This window comes from Idiotropiscis lumnitzeri, chromosome 8, assembly GCF_059441095.1.
Source record: "Idiotropiscis lumnitzeri isolate Australia: NSW breed Sydney's pygmy pipehorse chromosome 8, RoL_Ilum_1.0, whole genome shotgun sequence".
In the NCBI taxonomy this organism is placed as follows: domain Eukaryota; kingdom Metazoa; phylum Chordata; class Actinopteri; order Syngnathiformes; family Syngnathidae; genus Idiotropiscis; species Idiotropiscis lumnitzeri.
The window spans coordinates 10,195,550-10,218,087 of record NC_142398.1 but is presented as its reverse complement, the minus strand read 5'-3'; the positions used below and the strand labels follow the sequence as shown (position 1 = coordinate 10,218,087).

Genomic DNA, 22,538 nt, shown 5'->3' with positions numbered 1-22,538 from the left:
AAAAAACAACAACTTATCCTGATCCTCTTTTACATTTATTACGTTTTAGTTTCTTGGTAGACTTGTACTTTGATCAGGTTTCAATATTTCCAAACTGACATGGCATTGTTTCTATTGTTAAAACTTACTATTTTATGTTTGATGTTATTAACTTAACCCTCTGTACATTCTCATCCTGACAGTAAAAGATTGCCAATACAAAGCTTCCGCTCTTCTCTCACCATCAATGCCGATCTTGCCGTCACCGTCTTTGTCCCCAGCTTTGAGAAACACTCTTGTCTCATCGTCTGTCAAGTCTCTGCCGTCCTTGGAGAAGCCCTTCAGCACGAACCTGCGTAAGATTGAATATTTCTCTGCGGCTTTTATAAAAACACCTGGCAGAAATTTTCTAATTGTTTTGCCTCACTTGAGTTCCTCTTCTTCTATGAAGCCGCTTCCGTCCACATCCAGGACCCGGAAAACCTGCTTGACGCTCTCGGCTGACATTGCCGTCATTCCCACCAGGTCGAAAAACTTTTTAGGGTCGAACGTCTCTGCTACTCCGCAAAACAAACAAGTAGGCCACTGAGCCCATTAAGAGCATTAAGCGGACTACACATATTCCGATAATTGAGGCGAATTTGAGCATGTTTCATCTCTGCTGATCAAAATCACCAAAGTCCTGATGATTGGCCATCTCGATAAGATTATCCTTCTGATTATGCTGAGCTATCGGGAATAATTAGAGTGATATTTCCTCTCCAACAAAACAAAAACATTTGTGGCCATTTTGGCAGCAAGAAACTACATTGACGTGATTTGAGAAATTTCATTTCGACAGCCGTAGTTTTTGTACATTTATGCCATACATATGTTTGAGATTTGTGGTTATAAAACTTTTTACACCAAATTCAACCTGAAAAAAATACTTGCTAAATATTTTACATTAATTTAAACCACTGTAACTTTATGCACACTGTGCTCAAATAGATATATAAACATGACCCCAAATAATTATTCACTTCAAATGTATTGTTACATTTAAGTTCAATATAAACCTAAATCTCTATTAAATCGAATTTAAATGTATTGACTTGCCTATCACATTGTTGTGGATCATCAAACCAATTTTAAATATTTCTCAACGACAACCCAAGTAAAGATAAAATGCAGTTTCTAAATGACTCATTCATTGAAGGGAAGAAAGCCTGACTTTTCATCCAATTGCGATGCTATGGTATGACCTTAAATAGACGGTTCAAGTTCGAGGACCCCTTTATGTGATAAATATTTCAAATAAAAAGAATAGATGAAAAATGTTTTCTCAGTACTGTCCACCAATCTAACCTGCAAAGGCATCAAGAGCTTTCTTGATCTCCTCCGCTTTCAACAGGTCCGTCATCACCATCCTGTCAGCTGGAGGAATGGACACACAGAGGAAACACAGAAGCTACAGAGTGAGTTATGAAGACAGGAGACATTGCCATGGCAACATACCGTACGGCGTACAAGGTACACGCTTCACTTAAAGCTTATCTCTTGTTTATCAGTTGTTGGTTACTCAATGACTCAGTTAGTACCTAACCAATATCCATGAAACTTTGTAGAGTTGTCTCCCATTCAATTTTCAAATTCTAAGTGCCATTCTAAAAATCTCCAGGCTGATCTGTGCCACTTTTCGGGATGTCAGTTGCATCCTTTTGGAATAAAAAATATTGACGTCAATATTTTATTCCAGTGACGGTCATATGTGATGATTGCATCATGTTCGGAAATTGTTTTGAAGATGTCATGTGCTAACATTCAAATTGAACAAAATATGTTGTTGAAAATGTAAATTCTTGAAATTGTCCATTTTTACTGATGTATCCACACTTTAGGCACACCCTCAGAATTATCATTTCAAAAATATACAAATCAAGTCATTATTCAAATGCAATTTCATTTTATTCTTTTAAATGAGACAATACCATATATACAGAATCACAATCCATATTCCATGATTTCAGACAACAGCAACAAAAAAAAATGCTGTAATTGACTCATTAGCATCTGAAGCTAACTACTGTAAGCAGCTTGAGTGGGAAAAGGAAGGCCCCCACTGTTTGCCAAATATGCTCAGGCACTATCTATATTTAGCATGCACACATGCTTTTGCATGTGAGGGCGGCCGTGGGCGCCTTTTTAAAAAGGAATCCACCAAGTTGTTGGCTGTTTGGCCTGTTATGCAGCCAGCCTCTTTTTATGTAATGACACAGTAAATTGAACATTTCACATCTATACTGTATGATTCAATAATAAGTTGCAAACAATATCTATAGTAACACAAGCCCAGTTGATCGCGGAGAACAAGCTCCAGATCCATGCACAATAAGTGCATATTAACAAACTAAGTCATTTTTTTCCTCTCCAAAACACTTTAAACACATGTTAACGTATGAAGAATGACTTTTCAAACACATTGTTAACAATGGCTGTCCTAGTTTGAGTGGCACCCTGTGCGAGATCTGCTTTCTGCTCCCTACCCTGCATCTCTTCGTATTTGAACACTCACCAAAAATTGAAAGCTTATAATGTATTTGTATGGATTCTCGTGCCTATGTGTTATGTGGCGTTCAATTAACCACTAAAAGGTGCACCAGTGACTTTGGCTCGCCTTTCCCCACATGTGAGGATCCAAAAGGAAAGTACGAATCCAATCTTCTACCCAATTTGCTGGGTTAAAATAATGAACCCAACCTGGAGTTAAAGCAGTGCTTCTCAATTATTTTCTCTTACACCACCCCAGCATGGAGAAAACAATTCACGCCCCTCCACCACCACCCACTCTCCGCCGTGACTATAAATAATAGCATTTTCGTTGCAAAACAAACCTACAGGGTGGATTTAATACGTGCTGTGCACAATGGGCAATGAGATCGCCGCTGCCATCTACTGGAGTGGATGTGCAATTACACTTTATTTTAGTCCGGCAGAAAAAAACATAATCCCCAGGGTTACACGCGGCCACCCTCTGCCCCTTCATCATTGCATCCCCCCAGGGGGAGGGCCACCCCACTATTTGAGAAGCACTGAATTAAAGTAACTCAACCTGATCAGAATCCACAGCTACCCTCCGAGAAGGTTTTCACAAAACAATTCTGCATTTCTGCACAAACAAGCTGTCCTTGACAGTGAATACTCACTCACTGCCATTATCGACAGTGAGCGGCATCTGCCAGCCCCAAGAAACTCTACTTGTTGTATGTGTCGTGTATTTGTGCACATCTTTTCACTAACGCAGCCAAACACTCCTCTTGGGCTGTTTGGCCTTCACTTTGCATTAATCTTCACATGTGATTCAACAGCAATTTCACAGTCAGTCACGACAAAGAAGCGTGTCTTACGCATTTTAGGTCCAAGTATGAACATCGTGATAATCAGGATTTTTTTTGCAAGGGCAATTATGGCCACCCTCGATGCTCGCTGTTTGTTATTATATATACTATCGATGAGCCTCATTGAACGTGGTTTATTCGTGGTGAATAATTTAAGTAAAGAATTGAATTGTTGAACTGCGACATAATGTGTTTTATTTAATTTCATATATATATATATATTTTTTTAAATTATTCAATCTTTAATTAATTCAATTGATATATTTAATTGAATTATTTGTAATATTGCACTAGAGAGAGGAGCTCTCTAAACTCATTGCACTCTGAGTACAATGACTAAATAAAGGGCATTCTGATTCTGATTCTGGAGTTCATGATTGTGTTGATGCTTTATGACACTCTCTGTAGTGCTTTGACGCCATCTCGTGTCCTCTGTACAAGATTAGAAGCCATTTCACGGCGGTGTCAGTTTTTTCTGTCGTGGTTCCATTTGGACTTAGTGTGTTTGCTCCGCCTACTGCTGCTCTGCTGTGCTCACATCTCCATCCCCCCAGTGCTAGAGCGTGGCAGGAGGCGGGGTCAAACGGAGACTCACCCTCTCACCCGATCCACATCAGCTCAATTTAATGACAGACTATTTTAACCAGCTTATCCCTTTCCTCCCTGTCCAGTCTCATGAGTTGTCTGGCGATATAGATCTTTTTATGTGGCATTTCCCTGAATTAGATGATTTTCAGTCGTTATTTCGTTCACTTGAGTACACGGCACAGTGGACGACTGGTTAGCAGGATGGTCTCACAGTGCGGAGGTCGTGGGTTCAATTCGGGCTCCGGCCTTCTCGTGCCTGCGTGGGGTACTCGGTTTCCTCCCATATTCCCAAAACATGCATGGCAGCTTGATTGGACACTCTAAATTGCCCCTAGGTATGAGTGTGAGCGTGTTTGGTTGTTCGTCTTTGTGTGCAATGCGATTGGCTGGCAACCAGTTCAGAGTGTACCCCGCCCACTGCCTGAAGACGGCTGGGTTAATGTTGTGAGTACTTGGAGAACTCAGTATTTTCTTGAGGCAGTACATGGTGTCCACATTTTGGGGCCTAGAAATTCATGAAATACTGCACAAGTACCATTTAAAAATTTTTTTAGGGTAAATTAGCCAACTTTTCTCTCTTCATTCTAATCAGCAATTCAGCATAGAAAAATGTTAACTAAAAGACAATGTGTTATTAGTTGTTATATTAGTGTACTTGAAGTTCCCTTTTTTGTTAGTTTGGACGACACATCACCGCATATCACTTCCTGGTTGCCAGCCTCTCTCTGGTCCACCCCTAGTCGTATGTGCGGAACATCATCAGGGGGAACTCTCACTTCCTGATCCGTCTTTCCACTGCACAGTCGTTGACACTTTTGAAACCATTTCTTTTCATCTGCACCATCTGACACCTTCGACCATGTCGCTACCGCAGCAGCTACGCTCTGAAAGGTGAGCATACAAATGTGTTCCTTTCACTGGTTGAGGTCAAGTGTCCGGCCATATGTTCATAATATTTACATGTTTTTGTCCATTGTATCTATTTTGAGATCGTATTAATGTTATCGCTTCTGTTTTCTCACTGTTCTCGACCATGTCTAGATTTGTTTTATATATTTTTCATATTATTTGGCAAAAAAAGTTTCTTGTCACAATGCATATTACACATTAATCAATTCAAATTTAAAATCAAATGGAATCGTGCGGATAAGCGGATCAGACGATGGTTGGATGGATGGATTCAATTGTTGAAAGGCTGATAACAACCCCAAGTGAACAAAAAATATATCTGCACCTCATATGTATATATTTGTGTTATATGCAGGAAGCTTTAAAATCCAGATAAATAATAAAATAAATGTTTGTTTGCAATTATGCAATTATTTTTGTCTTTTGTGAGGGTGGTCTGGAACATAACTGCCGTCATGCAAAAAAGATTACTGAAGTGCTGATTTGTGCACAGCTATGAATTGAACCAAATTTGGGGAATAGAAAGTTTCCACCTGACATATTACTTGTGCATTAGATGTCAGTTGTATTCATTTTCATTGAACTCCATTACATCTTACATTCCAATTTCATTTTCATATAACCAAATTAACACTCAGGGATAGAACTTAGAATAATAATTTTAAAAAATTAAATAAAAAAATTCAACATTTTATGCTTTTGTCATATTTCCCAAACTGTCAGTACGTGTTATACGGAAAGATAAACTGTACTTTCATTGATCGTAACCTTAAGTGTTTCCTGCAACATAGTGACTTTGACCAGCTGCCTAATAACGTCCCCATCAGTGCGACCGTTGCGGATATTGAGGAAAAAAAAGGCTTCATCGACTATTTTGTAAGTTTGAAAAAAACCGAAGCATGTCGTTAACATTTCACAGCGACCATGAAATCCATATTTGTCTTCCATCCGCTGTGGCAGAGATTTGTTGTTGAGGTGAAAACCAAAGGATGGAGCAAGTATCTGATCTACCGGCGCTACCGTGAGTTTTTCAGCCTTCACCAGATCCTGGAGTCCAGATACTCTCCAGAGGACCCGGACAGACCTGGTCCCAACACCTGCGTGCTGCCCGCACTTCCAGGTATCGCTTTAAAAATCCCATCTCCGCCATAGCCGTCGCTAGCTACACAAAATCTATTCATTCTGGCATCCAGAAGTTTTTTTTTTCTCTTCCTGTGCCTGCTGTGTGCAGAAAGTCGCTTACAAAATAATTTGGCCTTTGATTGCGGGCTGCTGGGAATGCAGCGCACCTGTTTGCTTGATCGGTGTGGCAGTTGATTGCGCCACAGGAAGGCTTTAAATGCTTTGTACCAAAAATACACTCACAGCAATAAAAGTGCCTCGAATGGAGACAAACATGAGAGTGACGGTGAGTCATACGTTTGTATTTCATCAACTGTTGTGGTGACTCAAGTCAATCACTGTTGTGTTTTGGCAAAAGCTGACATATTGTTCAAGCATAAACTGTGTCATGAAGTGTCGTGGTATTGTATAATGAGACCAATCAGGGGTGGAAAGTAACAAAAGTGTTACGTTACTGTCCTTCAGTCGGGTTTTCAAGTATTTTTAACAGGGAGTAACAGTAAACTTTTTTTTTTCTTTTATTTATTTTTTTAATACATATTTGGAGATATAATTTATCATTTCGCTAAATCATCTCTATATTGACCATATGAGCTAAAATTCTAATTTCTTTGACTCTATATGATTTTTGTCTTTAGGTTTTCATGATTGGAAATTGATTAATGCACTATTTTAAAGTTTGCCTGTTTATGCGCCAGTGTGGGTTTTAATGGAACATGACTCATATTTCTGATTTCAGCCCAGTATTGCATTCTTGATTTTTCACTTTTAGAATATGATTGCACCTTTTTTGTGAATTCAGAAGTAGCAAAACCTTGAAAAGTATGCTGCTTTGAATGCTTACTAGCCAATCACCATTTATCTTTTGCGTAGTTGGAATACATTATGATTTCAATCAGTCTCCCACACTGGATGGGAGGACTGGCGGTGGGCGTTCAACTTTTCTCCAAACTTTTGTGTCTCCCACGGAGGAATCTGCAGGATAATATTAGAGCTGATGAATTTAATTGCGGAGCTCATCAAGCTGGAAAAGGAAACCGAAGGAGAGACATGGGATGATAGGATGCTAGGGGGCAGGAAAAAAAAAGACATATGGTCTTCTTGGGTCCTTTGAAACAAGTCATTAGATAGCAGAATAACTCTCCTTTGGCTGGTAATTTTGAGTTTTGCAGCTATGTGGATTTTGTGAAACAAATCACTGCCATTGCAAATATGAAGGTTAGAAAAGACAATTTGATTCGATTCAAAGGAACTCGTGTCACAGAGTGGCTGAGTCATTTACTGCTTTAGTGTGAATGAGAGGAGGAGGAGGAGGAGGAGGAGGAGGAATTGATTGCGTGTGAGTTGAACATTAAGGCCGAGGGTCATCACGAGTGGGCTAAATGGAATTTAATAACAGCATTAAGATGGCCTTGGGAGTAATTTAGGCGACGTCGCCTCATCTTTTCTGGGTATCGTCCTTAGATTTTTGTCTTTATTTTAATCTGCGTCTCATTGGAGAAACTGTTGAGTACACGCGGTATATATTTTAATGTTGGTCGTGACAGCTTAGTATTTTCTTTTGTGGTACGTGGTGTCAGAGGTTTGATTTATTTTTTGGGAGGGGGTCAAAATTTGGGTAACAAGCGTGAGATGGTGACAGCGAACTTAAAAGAGGTCATGTGCATTTCTCAAGGTGTTTCATTGCCACTCCCGGTTGAACTTTACTGTCAAACTAAACATAAAACAAAGAGTAATAACGAACATGTCCACGAGCTTAATTTGAGTAAACAATACAAAATGCCATAGACAGGCGAGGGAAACTTGCATCGACGTTGCAATGTAATAACCCTTTAAGTAATGGATTTGGAACAAAAATGATGCAGCAACATATGTAGACAGACAATTTAACTTTACTCAGTCATATACTCTTTATCCTCTGTGAAAAACAATATTCTGAACAGCTTTCTGAACAGCTTTGATTTCGTTTAAAGACACACTACCTTCACAAATGATTAAAAGCATGAAATCATGATGCACAAACTGCCTAATTTCTGTACAATGAGTCTTTAAGTACAATACTCGAGTGCATTTCCTCTGTCTCCAGGTAAAGTGTTCATCGGCAACAAGCGGGAGATCGCGGAGAGCCGAATCCCCGAACTGAACACGTACATGAAGGTAATCGCGGCCTTCGAGTCAAAAGAGAAGGCTTGTTGCGCTCGCTCCAACTTGTGCGCCTTCACCTATAAGTGGGTTGAGTGATGCTGTAGGTGGATGCCGCACTGACTTGAACGTTTACTGCAACATCAGTTTGCAGATGAAGCTGCGCACGTAGGCGTCGCCTCTTCTCTCTCTCTCTATCTCTCTTTCTCTTCTCTCTCCTTGTACCCCATGCCCACATCATGCCTGACTGACAGCAGTTGTGGGACTTTTGACACGTTGCGTGCAGCCCAAAACACAACAACACACAAATGCACACACCACGTCGTCTTCTCCTACTCACTTGCCTTGCCCGTTTGGTTGCAACCTACATGTTTTTATTCTCCATCTTTTCCTGCTTCGCACCTTCCACCTCGCAAGACTCCCACAACCCCCCGCTCGTTCCCATCAGATTCCAACTCTCCTCTCTCCTGCAGAGGCTGTTGGGTCTACCGACGTGGTTGCTGCTGGATGAGGATCTCAGGATGTTCTTCTACCAGACGGAGCAGGACAGCCAACACCAGCCTCGAGCTCTAAGGCGTCTGAGACCGCCTACCCGCAGAGTGTAAGCCCCCCCATGTCCATGTATCTCATGAAGCACCACTCGTAGAATTGGTATATATATATATATATATATATAAATATACATGATTTATTTATTTATTTATTTATTTATTTATTTATTCCCTTTGTGTCTTATGACAAAGTAAGGAATGTGAGAGACATGAGTCAGGTCAACAAGTCGTTCATTTATAAGGCTTTAGGTATTGAGCTTACTTTCTTGTATTTGCGATGACTATTCAGCCATTGGATAGTTAGCACATGTTGTGTTTCACCACGAGAACATGTGGTAAGGGAAGAGTCTCTCAAGAGGAAATGATGTAAAATTTGACTCTCATTACTTCCCCTTTGCACGCTTGCCCTTTTCTTCCACCCCCACATGCTTGTTCTTGTGTTACTATCACAAGAAATGGTGTTTGTTCCACTTTTGAAATCACACTTCGTGTTCGACAAAATGTCCTTGACTTCGTTGTAAGTTCATTTGCCTTGTTTTTTTTTTATATTTTAGGAAGACAGTCAAACCCAAGACTGATCTCTTCTCATCACCCAGGGCTGAGGTATATGCATGCTTATTTTATTGTATTACAACTTATAATTGTTGCTGTGGTTACCGTCTCCATGGCCACCCACAGAGTAACAACCACGCTAAACCCATATGAGCAAAACTTTGCTCCGACCTATGACAGCCAAGTCCACCGCATCACACGTGACCAAGCGGGGGCGTAGTCACACGCATTCAGACTACAAATCAACCTATATAAACATGTCACATGGAATCAATACTGAGTTTGCTTGTGAAGTTGAAGAAGCGGTAAGCTTTGAACAAAGGGGTTAAGCCTATCTTAGCTGACTATGGGCAGTTGGCTGGATACACCCTGAACTGGTTGTCAGCCAATAGCACCAGTCACATTCACAATCACGTTGGTATTAATTTAACAATGTTTATTATTGTATTAGCTAATTAATTTGGCTAGACTGAATACAGAAATCGTTCGTACCTCTCTAGTCATTCCATAATTTGTTACTTTTCAGCTTTGTTCCAAAATGGGTTAAATTTCTCTTTTCCTCAAAATTCAACATTCAGTACTCTGTCAAATGAGGTATGTTATTTTTAGAAAAATTGTATAAATTTATTAAGATTTAAATGGAAATTCCTCACTTTCACATCATTTGAATGCTACTCTCAACTGATCTTGAGTGCTTCCTATTTCCACTGATTATAGACGTTTGTACCGCTTACAGCAACGTTTCACAACTTTCATTGAGCCAAGGCACTTGTTTCACATTGGAGAAATGTCACAGCAGACCATTGAGCAAAAATGTCTCAAAAAGTATATGCCCCAAAATTATTTTGATCTAGTTCAATTGACTCACAAATTGCCATATGACTGTTATGTAAATTTAGGGCATGTTTTATTAAAAACAAAGCGATTCTTTTTTAGGAATGGCTACAGGTGGCTGCAGATTAATTCAGGGGTCATCAACTCTGGTCCTGCATATTTTAGATGTTTCCTTCCTCCGGCATACCCGATTCAAATGAACAGCTCATCAGCAATATTAGAATTTTCCGTTTGGCATTAATAATCCCCTGTGGCACAGTGGTTGCGACTGCAAACGACCAGCGCAATAATGATCACATTTAACGAGTTAGTCTCACTGAAAATCAAAGGCAGAATATTCAGAACCTCTTTGATTTGGATTTCTAAGAGTTTGTGCAGGTGTACCTAATGTTATGACCCATAACTTTTTCGGTGTGTACCAAAGTGCGTCAGAGCGCAGGCTGACTTCACGTGTTGCTTCAGCTTTTGTTCTACGTCCACCTTGTGCCCTTGTAAAAATACTTAACTTCTCTGAAACTGCTACTGCGCAGAAATTAATGCATTTAATTCACCCCCCCTAAAAAACAAAACAAAAAAAAAACACTGGAGCAATGCACTCTGTCTGTACACTCCAGCGGTCTTTTATTGGCAAACTGAGCTCAGCCTCTCTAGTTTACTTGTCTCTCGCTCTCGCTCTCTCCCTCACTCTCTCTCCCACACAGCAGTGAAAGACTGGCGTAATCTACCCACAATGTTGCCAGCCTACTCAACATTTTATTTTAGATCGTTCTCTCTCGGAGAAGCGAGTGCCCCCTTGATGTGCTTCTTGGTGCTCGCGCTCGTCCTGTGTCGTGTTCCCTTAATTATGGAAAAGGGTCACTTCGTGACAATTTTTATTGGAGAGTCGTGCGTTAAGTTCCACCCTGCTCTGGTGGTGCAACACAGCAATACAACAACTGATCCCTAGATTAAAACTTCTGGGACCCTATAGACATACCATTAACTGAGTATCATTTTGAATGATAATTAGCAAATCCCAACCTTAAGCACATATTGAAATGCACGTCTGGTCTGGAGAATGTAACAAAAGTTCAAGACAAAGTCGCTGGAACAAAATCGACGCAAGTTTGTGCTTTGGAATTGTGATTTTTTTAAAAGAATTCTGACGATGGTGTCGTGAACGGGTTTATGGATGCACAGGACCTTCAAGAGGTCTTGGGATTGGACAGGGGTGCGAGACCCGGTAACTCAGACCATTCCCACTTTGTGATGGTGTGAATGTTAAGCTTGAATGGTTGTCTGTTCGTTCTCTGCGATTGATTGGTGACCAGTACTGGGCGTGGTCCTCCTTCTCTTGAAAGACAGCTGAGATAGGCTCCAGCTCGCCATGACCCTGAACAGGATTAGCGAAGTAAAAAAATGCATGGACATATGGATGCCCCAAAGCAGAGGATCTTCTTTGGTACATGTCAGGACCAGGTAGTCCTCATGAACGTTGCTCGGCTTTAAGCGTATTTCCGGTGTTACCTACGATAGCACAAATGCAGCCCATTTTTCAAGATGATTACGCAAGATTGTCTTAGCATGGTAGAATAATAGAACATAATGCTGCCTTTTATGCAGGTGGTGCAGGTTCAATTGTCGGTCAGTGCCTCAAATCCTACACCCAAATCCAAAACAGCAAATATTGTGGCAAACAAATCCTATCAGCGATCGATTCACTGTATTGACCCTTGACGGGAAAAGCGGAAAGTCCCAACAAGAACCCAAGGACTTGTTGAGCCTTCTCTTCAGTAGTGCAATGACGTCCTAAAACCTTGCGTCATCAAGCATTTTCGGGTTGGCACCAATGTTTTCTGTGTGGTTCTGAAGAGGAGTTGAGGCAGGAAAATTGGAAGTTGACGAGAAAGTACTTCCTGCGGTATGGGGAACCCACCGCTGCGAACTATGCTATTGGAACAAATCCACTTCGGACAGAAGAAAAATCTTTTAGGACAATCTTGTAAAACTAAGATAGTCAGGTGCTTAACGCCTTTGGTTGGGAAGGGGCAAAATTGTGACATAAACAACCCGATTGTCTTGAAATGTGTACCCGGGCTTTGGTACTGAAATGACCTCACCCATGTGCAAGGGGGTCAATAATATACTTTAGTTTTTTAAATGGGACAACCAGGAAAACCACTGTACAGGAAGCAGAAGTCACAAAGTTGTTTGGAGTCTCAGCGGCATCACTACTTGCCTGGTTTGTGATTGGCCTCTTTGATTGGATCATTCATTGCTGCTCATTTTCAGCTTCTCTCCAAACTTTCAGCCAGCTCATTCCTCACTTCCCTTTTACCGTGCCAGAAATGGTGAGGATTCTTTTCATTTGACATGGTGCAGCTGTAACCATGGAAACATGGCTGGCAGTTCCGATTTGGCCTGCAGGTACAGAAGTTAGGCTTGACAATTCGGCGAGTCAAATCTGCTTCCAGAAGAGACTTACAGTACAGGCTGCATAAAATATTCCTCTTGTGTCTTTTCACCTAGGGAACCCCAGCTCCCTCTTAATTGCTACTAATCAAGGAGCGAAAGCTTTTTACAAGCTTGTTAGGGCGGGTGGGCGCACGTCTAATTGCGCACGATGATTGCTCCTGTGCCGGGCTCAACCCAGGCGTCATTTCCAGTTGTTCCCCGTGCAAGCAAATAGCACCTTGCAACAATACTGAACTGCTCCATTCGATTAGAACATCTTGCTAGTGTTCCTTGGCTAGTTTTTGCTCCCGCATCCATTATGAACTAAGCAGATTATAGCAATCCCAGATGTAATATGGCTGGACACTCCTGCCATATCCCATGCTTCTTTCTACACTCAAGTGACTTTTGTAAAAGGTTACTTGATTATTTCTCACGGTCCAATAATCGCTAACGGGAAAAAGTCCAACCTAGTAAATTTAGCAGATGTAATAATAATAATAATAATTGAAAAAAAAGATTTCCATTAAAAAGTGTGTATTTTTTTACTTGTGTGTTAGTGTAAAAAAAACTCCAAAAAAAAGAAAATTAACACATGTAATTTTTTTTTTTAAGTAATATGGGAAAATAAATAGACCATTTTGGATTTTTTTAACCAAAATGATTGTAATAGTAAATTAACAGATTAAATAAAAGAATAATTTGATTTGACAAATTAAAAATATAATTCAACTAAATAGGTGTAAAAATGTGTAATTTCTTTGCTTGTTTATCAGCATTTTTGCACCAAAAAGTAGAAATTTAGGTATTCAAAATTAATTTAAAAAAACTGAAAACAATTGGACAGATGTAGGACTATTAAAAATATATTTCAACATGTCCAATAATAAAAATAATTACAATTAAATACATTTGAAAATATTTGTGTATTTTGTGGTATCAAGCAAAAGAATTTGATTTTAGTAATTAAAAACAAATTAATGTAATATGCACCAAAAACACAAAAATGAGATTTTTTTTAAACAGTATTTTTTTGACTGGCTAAATGATTAGACAAAAAACTGAACGTAATGTCTTGATGTGATCTTTAACAGTATTTCCATGTTAAAATTAAATAAATCTAAATACAATTTGAATAAGATACAGCATATACTTTTCATTTATTGAAGTAGCAAAATAATGAATATAACTTATCCTCCCACCAATATATACTTCATCAATTACCCATTAACTATAGTTAGAGAGTAGAAAATGCAATTGATCAGTTAGTGTTGACTGTGGTAGTATATCACGGTCAACACTTCGAAATTAGAGCCAGAAACAACACCACGGCATAACAAAAGTTCTGTGCAAAGTCACACATTCTTAATTGAACACGTTAAATGTGGCTTTCACTTTCAAAGTATTTTTTTTTATGTGAGAGTGTTGGTGTCAACATGGTCAAATTAATCTGTGTTTGGTCGTTAATCCGGATTTCTCATTCTGTTCACTCTGGGGATTAAAGTTGCACGCAAACAAACACTCTAAGTCATGTCTTGTTGACATTAAGTCACATAACTCGACATTAGATCACAATTTAAGGACAGAAAAAAAATTGTGTAGTATGATGTTTTATTTTTTACCTTTTCAAATACAATTTGATTAATCCGTTAACGTGTATGTTACTATATAAAAAAATGACAATTTATGAGCATGTCGTCATAAGGCGAACGATTCCATTCATTTTCCCCAACTACCATTTTTCAACAAAATCTTTGGCATTACGTCATTTTACAACTTGATACGGTCAAATGTTGTGCATTTTCTCCTCAGCGGGTACAGTGCACCATGAAGTATTCATGAGTTCCCACCTGTTGAATAATGTACAAATTCTTTTTTTTTTTTGCTTGCACCACTTTTAACACTACCATGCTGCATTTGAGACAATCAAAATTTTCAGTACAAATTGAGGATGAGAAAGCAGGATCATAAAACACATAATAAGTGTGACAATGACAAATCCGGCCAGAAAAGACACACTCGCACACCCACACAAACACAATCGCTTTTCATCATAGTTTCATCCTTAAATGAATAAAAGACAAAGTTGCTCACCACACATCGTCCCGTGAAGTTGATCCCGATCTTCCTCACTCGCTGCGAGCCAAGCGGACAGCAAAGGCAGCAGTGATCTGACAGCCCCGCACCTCTGTTTAAATTTCACTATTCCTACCTCCTCCTCTTCCTCCTCCTCCTCTTCTTCTTGTTCTTCTTCTTCACCTCCCTCCTACTCCTCTCGCCGCTCCGTGTTCTTTTTCTGGCCAGCCGAGTTGCTGCTGCTGCAGCTGCTGCTGATGCTGATGCTGATGCTGCTGCCTCGCCGCCCAGCGCGTCGTCGCACGCGCCCTGATGTGCGCCTCATCTCGTCACGGCTCCCTCTGTGCTTGCCACTCATCTTTTAATGTTTGTTCTGATCATGCACACTAGAAATGATGCATTTACACACTTGTTGGGTAGCTGGGGATTTGGATCTGATTGGGTCACTTTTACGCTGGGTTCGTTATTTCCCCCAATTTGGGTAACTTTTGACTCATCAGTTTTAAGGGTGTGGTCGAAGATGCTCACATAGATGTTTTTACGTTGAAACGTGCTTGGTGGGTCGCAGAAAAGTTACAAAGCAGTGACATCGGAGTTCTAGGATGCTGGAAACTACTTTTCCTCGTGTAAATACAGCAAATTCACATTTAATGGAGTGGAAAGAAAGTGAAATGAAAAGCCACAAAATAGGATGACACATTTTTTAAAATATTTACCTCGTAAACGTGCTTTGAACAAATGTTAAACTTATTTAAACTCATGTAAATAACTCACCTTGTCATTGTCCAGAAATGGGAAGCTATTGTATCGTGTATAACATCACTGAGAGGAAATGAAAAGACTCTCGCTAGAATAGCAAAGCATACTTGCAGAAAATATTTATTTGTTTTATGGTCAAATTTTGTGTGATTTTGTCTTATTTTCTACTTATTTGGCATTTATATATATATATATTGTATTATATATTAGCCCATATTTTTGCATTCAAATAGTTATTTGTCTATATACTCATATTTTTGCAAGAATTTTATATTGATGTCATTGCTAAATTTTTGTGTTATCTTGTCCAATACTGACTGATTCATCTAATATTTAGAATGAATTGTCCTATAGCTTTGTATTTAAAAAAAAAAAAAAAAAAGGTCATAAAATGCGCACACACACAAACAAACGTCAACCCTTCAATGCATGCTGAGCTGTGCTCGCCGACCCCTGGGGGTCATCTGCCTTGTGAAACATGACACTTTTTCTCTTTTCGTCACTGATACTGTTGAATTCTCATTCACTACCAGCCGAGTAAAAAAAAATAAAAAAATAAAAATCTTTGACGTGTTTATCCGTCAATGGGAGCGAATGAGTTAAAAAATTCTGATTGCAAGACCAAATTTGACAAAAACTGTTTTCTCCTCTTGCAACAGGCCATGTTTGACTTTTGTGGCAGCAGCAAGGCGGAGTTGAACCTCAAGAGAGAAGACTTGATCTTCCTGCTGCATCGAGTCAACACAGACTGGCTTGAGGTACCCTAAAACACATTCGAAGGACGGATTAGGTGGGGGTTAAGTGGGCTGTTTGTTCCGGAGGTTGGGGAGTCTTTCCAACTCATCAAGTCTGCTTGAAAGGAAGGTGTCTTTTTTATGATTGCAAAAATTCAAATAGGCTACAAACTTCCACCAATGATCAAACATTTGTCCACTTCACTTACATAAAAGCTCCGAGGCCTGATTTACTTCTGGCAAATCCCAAAAGAACTCTATGGATGCGCTTTCCCATCCTTTAGAAAGGCCAGCACCAATTTTCACCAATTTTGTGCATTTGGTGGGCACAAATGTAGATGTGACCGGTTTGCAGGCGTGGGCAAACTAAGGCCTGGGGGCCACATGCGGCTCGTTAAACCTTTTAATCCGGCCCGCCGAACTTGAAAAAAATTAAATGAATAAACCTTGTGAATGTTTTATTTTCTAAATACTGTGGTTTTTCAACGACATATATATTGTTGTTATGCTTTTGTTCACTTTCTTTAGAACTTTTAGTAAATCTGACCCATTGTTGCTCGTAGCTAATCAAATTCCAACCAGAAATAGATAATATATCTCAAATGATGTGGTAGTCACGTAATACTAAAATATTTGGTCGCTGAAATCAACTAGAAGCTATCATTATTTTGTGTTACAAATGAAATCAAAGAAGTATTGTGTAGATGCCAGTAAAAGCGGCTAAAAAGATGAAGTAACAGGAGGTGGGTGCGATGGAGGGACCACAGTGAGGGGGAGACAAAGCCAACGTGGAGGATGCACTTATCTCCATCTTATTTTTACCTTCTCGCTGCTCTGTGCACAGATCCAATAATGCTAATGGAAACGTGCAATAATCTGTTTATTGTCACGCAGCGCTGCTTAAGCGCCATCTAAAAATACATTTTCAAAACAGAATGCAGCGGTTGCGTGCAGACAAGCGTGACCGTTTTTTAAGCAGGGTCGAATAGTAAAAGGCAAAGTTGCCCAATATTTTACTCAGAAGTAGTGCTACTTTCAAATAATTGGAATCAAGTCAAATGAAAAATATAAATCCAAATTATTATTTGAGTGAAAAAGCTACTCAGGTACTGAGTAACTAGTGAGGTGCTTAACATGGACGTGAAGTCTGCAGACATATTTAAGTCGCCAGCTCATTCTGTACGTATGTTGTCCGCTGCTACACCTGCCAAAAACCTAAATTGCATGGAACGTCTTTTACCACATATCAATTCACATTCAAAGGGATTGAGAAATGTACACCATTTTGTTTTTTACCTTTTAATATAAATGGTGATTGATTCATTTTCCATGCGTAAAGAATGTTTAAAATGAAATTGTTCCTTAAAACAAATGCCGTACAGCTAACAAAGATTTCATCACTGCACTGTATTTTTTTTATATTTCTGTTATTTCCGATGGGAAAATTGTTTCCATATCTGTTCAATTTGGAGGTCAAGTAATATCTTAAAAAGTGATAATTGGTCTATTTACTTTTATTTAATTATTTGCTACGACTTGGTTATGTTTCCCATTAAAGTCACACACACGCACACACACACCATTGAGTTTAGTAACAAGTGTAGCTTGCATGCTTCTCGTCACTATATGGTGCACGAGCTAATTAGTCACACTAACACATCTGCGAGTGTGAATCCCTCACACGTTTCCTTTATTATTATTATTTCCCACAGGGCACGGTCAACAACCAGACGGGTATTTTTCCACAATCATTTGTGAAGATCATTAAGCCTCTTCCGGAAAGCGAATCAGAGGGTGAAGGAGAAGACCACAACTACAGCTGCCTACGATGCTACCTGCTCACCCCCTCTGGAATCCAAACCAGGTACATTATATAATAATAATAATAATAATAATAATAATAATAATAATAATAATAATAATAATTAATAAATATTATTATTATTATTATTAAATATTATTATTATTATTAAATATTATTATTATTAATAAATATTATTATTATTATTAAATAATATTATTATTAATAAATAATATTATTATTATTAAATATTATTATTATTAATAAATAATCATATTATTATTATTATTGTTATTATTATTGTTATTATTATTATATGCTCCTGTTATTCCGCAAACTTGACGACTTTAAATGGCCTAGTTGTCCTCAGGATGTAATGTAAATGTGTGTGTGCTGCGCTTGCAGAGACGTGTGCGTTCAAGAGGACCTCAACATTCAGCCAACACACAAGGAGCTGATGTCTCGTATGAGGTAGTTGCCGTTCCCCACACTTGTCCCTCTTTTAGAGGGACATTTAAAAAATTGTGAGTTCCATCAGCGGTGTCATCATGGGGAAAATGAACTGAAATATGATGATTGCATTTTGGGGGCAGGCTGTGATGAGCAAAATGAGAGATAATGGTGGTTACGTGTGAGGAGGGTTCAAAGGTCCTGGTTACATCCCGGCAATAATCTCGCCACATATTTTGCAGAGCGAGCTTTGTATGTGGTCTGTCTTTTTACTCATTTTGCTCGTTTGTGGGTTTAATATTAGCGTAATGTGACCTACACAATTAGAATCTTGGCATGCATCAAGAGATCATCATAGATGGATGTAACGGAGAGAAGCCGAACACTTTTAGAAAAGAAATATTTTTCACCCTCAAGTAATAAACCAAAATAACTGCACGTTTTTTTCTTTCATCTGTGCTGTGGCCCGCGACCCAGTTTTTGGGGAACGCTGCTTTCGACCCTCTTGGAGCAGGTCTAAGTTGTGGCACAGGTGGCCTTACTTGATTTTGGTGAATTTAATGACGGTACAGGCAGGGGGATTCTGCACTCCACTGATATTTGTGGTGGGGGTCGTTGTATTTCATTCATAAATATGACAATGATGATGAGCATGTTATTATCATCATCTCATATTTTTTAAAACACCCCCCTGGGCTGGGGCACATCTGCGTGGTGGGGTTCACACATGGAAACAAACGGTTGGACTGGGAGGTGGTCGTTTATGATTTATTTGCCTTTATTTTAGCGTGAGATCAGATACAAAAATGTATGGATAATAAATCTGATATTGTTTATTGTACTAAAGAGAACATTGAAAACAACAATCACATATTAAATCTCAGTTGCAATATTGCGGAAAAACAATCTTAATTACATAACGGTCCTACTTTGAAGTCTTTACATCCATCCATCCATTTTCTGAACCACTTATCCTCACTAGATTTGAATATGTTCATTAGAACAGCTGTTAAGAGGCTTATAAAACATTTATAGAAGCCCCTACATTCTCCACAGTGCCACATAACACACACATTCACCTTGAGCTTCTAAATTGGCGCCTGCCAATCACCGGCGCCCATCAAATGAGCTCCCGAGGGACCTTTTCCACTCGCAGGCCCCTCCGTGCCCTCATCACGGAGCAGCGTTGCAACATGCCCGCACGCAATCTGCTTATTACAGCAGCGTATCTGCTCGTTAGCTGCTCGACCGCACAAACGTGATTAGCCCGTGCTGTTCCCTAATCACTTCATTTCTACTCTCCTCTACTGTGCACGTGCCCCGGTGGTTGGGTTGGGTCCGACAATTTTGACAAATGCTGCAATGTGGTCATGGTTTAAAATGCATAGTTTGTGTGTTTGTAATTATAGCTTCTCAATGAATGAATTTTCTCACTGATTTGCTGGGATTAATCACGTTTGTTCTACCTTTTAATGAGTTGAGGTTAATAGGATTGCCGCTTTTTACCAAATAAGATAATCATATTGATGACCTTTTTTCAATGGATTTTGAAATGTTTTGATTAAGGTAATGTGAAGTTTATCATTTCATTTGATTCCTTGAATCATCTTTTTAAATTGTTACATTCAGTATTCATAAACAATTTACATGAATTTTATTTTATTTTTAAATTGTATGTTTTGTATATTTTTTATTTATTTATTTATTCGTGTATTATGATTAAACAAATTCCTATATCAAAGTTACTTTAAAAAAAATTACATTTATTACCACCTAAATGTGGTAAACAGATATATAGTTTTGAATTTCCAGTAGTGCTTTAAAGTAAGGGGATATTACAAAAAAAAACTTTTCGCCTAATAAAAAATTTATCTGCAGGCTAAAAATAAAAAAATGAGGAAAGTAATGTGTTACCGAGCGTCATTAATCCAATGTGCGATCAGTTCATTGTTTTCATCTCCATGGCAACCGCTGCATTGAAGTATCTGTGCGCTGTGCGCATGTGCGTGTGTGTGTGTGTGTGTGTGTGTCTTATCAGGGACGTGTTCAAGGTGGATGACATCGCGTTGAACTACCGCGACTACGAGGGCGACCTCATGCGCGTTCTGGACGACGAGGACGTGCTGCTGATGATCAAGGAGAGTCGAGGTCAGGCTGCAGGGGCGCTCCAGAGACCTGTCAATCAGTTTACGTGGGAACTGCTTGTCACCATGGCCTCTGACCTCTCCGTTTATAATATGGAGGGGTGAGATTTTTTTTTTTCCTTCCAATTCGGAAGTTAGTATTCAATTCACTCCTATTTTGCTCACCAATATTTTGTAAACGGAGTATATAGAGTGCAGGTAATTTGCAGTAACGTTCACACAACTTCAAAAAATTCTAACCAACAAGTGTGTCATAAATATCAGTTAGTCTTCGACAAGTTGACATGCTAAAAAGAGAGCCTGAAGTTTTTCTAAGTCACTTTGTGCATTTGAATGTAACAGTATCCTCATTTATGGCAACAATATCGAGTTGGTTGAGAAAAATGAACAAAAATATTGCTTTGGACTGTATAAGTGTATTAACAGCTAAGGTTCAAGTTCTGTATATTTCTTTCTTTTTTTCCAATGACATTTATGCAAAAACAACCACCCTGAAAAAGGTGTAAAAAAAATGCAAAACTAGATGCTGAGACTCACACAGCAGTAATATAAATTACCCAAAGAATGCAATTTATGTAGAAACGATATGAAATGCTGAAGAGTTTATACGCTACGATTAAAAACTTTGGAACCGATAAAATTGGAATGATTTGAATCTCTGAAAACATGTTGGCAACAAGGCGTGAATATGTCAACTATCTCTTGACTTGGAAAGGTTACTGTGGACATTCGGCAATTTCCTTACATGATGAATATTTCCCAAGATGTCCTGAATGAGCGGAACTGTTTGAAATAGTAACAGTTTGAATCGGTGGAGAAATGTGGAAGGAGGACGTAAATATGTGAAATATCTCTGAGAACGTATAAGAAAAGTGAGGAATTTGGGTATCGCAGGAGTTTGGTAAATAGTTCCCACCATGTCCTGGATGAGCTGGATAGTAAGAACTTTGAACAAGAATGGTGGGAATAATTTGGAGTTTGAATTGGTTGAAAAATATGGAAGTATTGCATAATGACGAATCGTTATTCTTCCAATTAATCAATTGTGAAAATGTCCTTAAATCGGCCGTCCTTATTTAGCTTGTTTCATTCCAATTTTCCCGCTAATACCTGTACATTAAAGCAGAGTCCAAAAAGTCCCGAAACAAGGTCCCTGGGTTCATGGAGGCGTAAATGGGTGCTTTGTCGCATGTTAATGGTTTTCATCTTTGCAGCCATGATGAAGCGATGTCTGAGTGCTGCACACATGGATGTGCTGTTGTTTACCGTCGCTACGATTAATGCGAAAAGGAGCGAAAATTGGGTCCGCGTTTAAGAAGCGTGAACACATTGGCAAGCCACGCGGCAATGAGAAGGAGTTTGCACGACCCTATCTCGTGTTCACAAACTTGAAATACACGAAGGGAAGAAGTAGGAGAAACTAGTCACAAACATCATGTTTGGCTTGCTTCTTATGTACTGTTTTTGTTATTGTGAGATCAAAATTAAGCCTCAACAAACAGAATAATGCACATTTTTGAGAAGCATTCATTTAAATTTAGTTTTAGTCATCTTTGATGTTTTCAGTGGGGTACATCTACACAATTCCCCTCCGCCCTCTTTCCTAAGGTGTTCTCCAAGGTTGGGTGCTCGGTACTCTTCTTTTCACCCTCTGCATCCCCCCTCTCAGGAAGATCATTCATTTGTCAACGTAGTGGGAATTTTCACAGAATTGCTATTGTCTCTGAATTGATGACCACAGGAATATGCTACACAACTGCCTCAGTGAAGTATGATAAAATCCTTCAACTGTACTTTTAAATGCCAATAACAATTTAAATATCGCTCTTTACAGTGCTTATTGTTTGTTTGTGAAGACACATTTTTATTCTTTAGCTTTCAACTCAACATTAGATGGTCGCTGCTATGCTGTTTTTCTGGGATCTATTGTTTGTCTTTTAATTTGTGTGCTTATTACCCACTAATTTATATCACACCAAATGGAAAGTGCTTTGTAGCTGTTGTGAAATGCGCTATATAAATAAAGTTGTATTGTATTGTAAAAATAAAACATTATTTTGTAACCTAGCAAAATAATATATTTTTTA

General features: G+C 39.0%; 2 protein-coding genes across 2 annotated transcripts in view; one reads left to right on the top strand and one right to left on the bottom strand.

Annotated features, from left to right (window-relative positions):
• The window catches only part of pvalb7 (parvalbumin 7), a 16,355-nt gene extending 1,510 nt beyond the window's left edge, over positions 1 to 14,845 (bottom strand). Inside the window, exons 1-4 of the mRNA XM_088302003.1 lie at positions 14,582 to 14,845; positions 1,327 to 1,395; positions 407 to 536; positions 222 to 331 (exon numbers count right to left, since the gene is read on the bottom strand). Coding sequence (XP_088158129.1) covers positions 222 to 331; positions 407 to 536; positions 1,327 to 1,395; positions 14,582 to 14,588 — 316 coding nt within the window. The 5' untranslated portion in view covers positions 14,589 to 14,845. The remainder of the gene's footprint in view (positions 1 to 221; positions 332 to 406; positions 537 to 1,326; positions 1,396 to 14,581) is intronic.
• Positions 4,713 to 22,538, top strand: ncf4 (neutrophil cytosolic factor 4). Its single transcript, XM_088302002.1, has 10 exons — positions 4,713 to 4,835; positions 5,645 to 5,729; positions 5,814 to 5,973; positions 8,062 to 8,132; positions 8,591 to 8,718; positions 9,223 to 9,271; positions 15,982 to 16,080; positions 17,769 to 17,920; positions 18,263 to 18,328; positions 20,346 to 22,538. The coding sequence occupies exons 1-10, from the start codon at positions 4,804 to 4,806 to the stop codon at positions 20,554 to 20,556; spliced, it is 1,053 nt and encodes a 350-aa protein (XP_088158128.1). The 5' UTR covers positions 4,713 to 4,803; the 3' UTR covers positions 20,557 to 22,538.

Excerpts from the sequence above, each read along its gene's own strand:
- ncf4 (XM_088302002.1), top strand. The coding sequence starts at position 4,804 with ATGTCGCTACCGCAGCAGCTACGCTCTGAAAG. Across the intron at positions 4,836-5,644 it reads CAGCAGCTACGCTCTGAAAG|TGACTTTGACCAGCTGCCTA; the intron begins GTGAGCATACAA and ends CCTGCAACATAG. Across the intron at positions 5,730-5,813 it reads AAGGCTTCATCGACTATTTT|AGATTTGTTGTTGAGGTGAA; the intron begins GTAAGTTTGAAA and ends CCGCTGTGGCAG.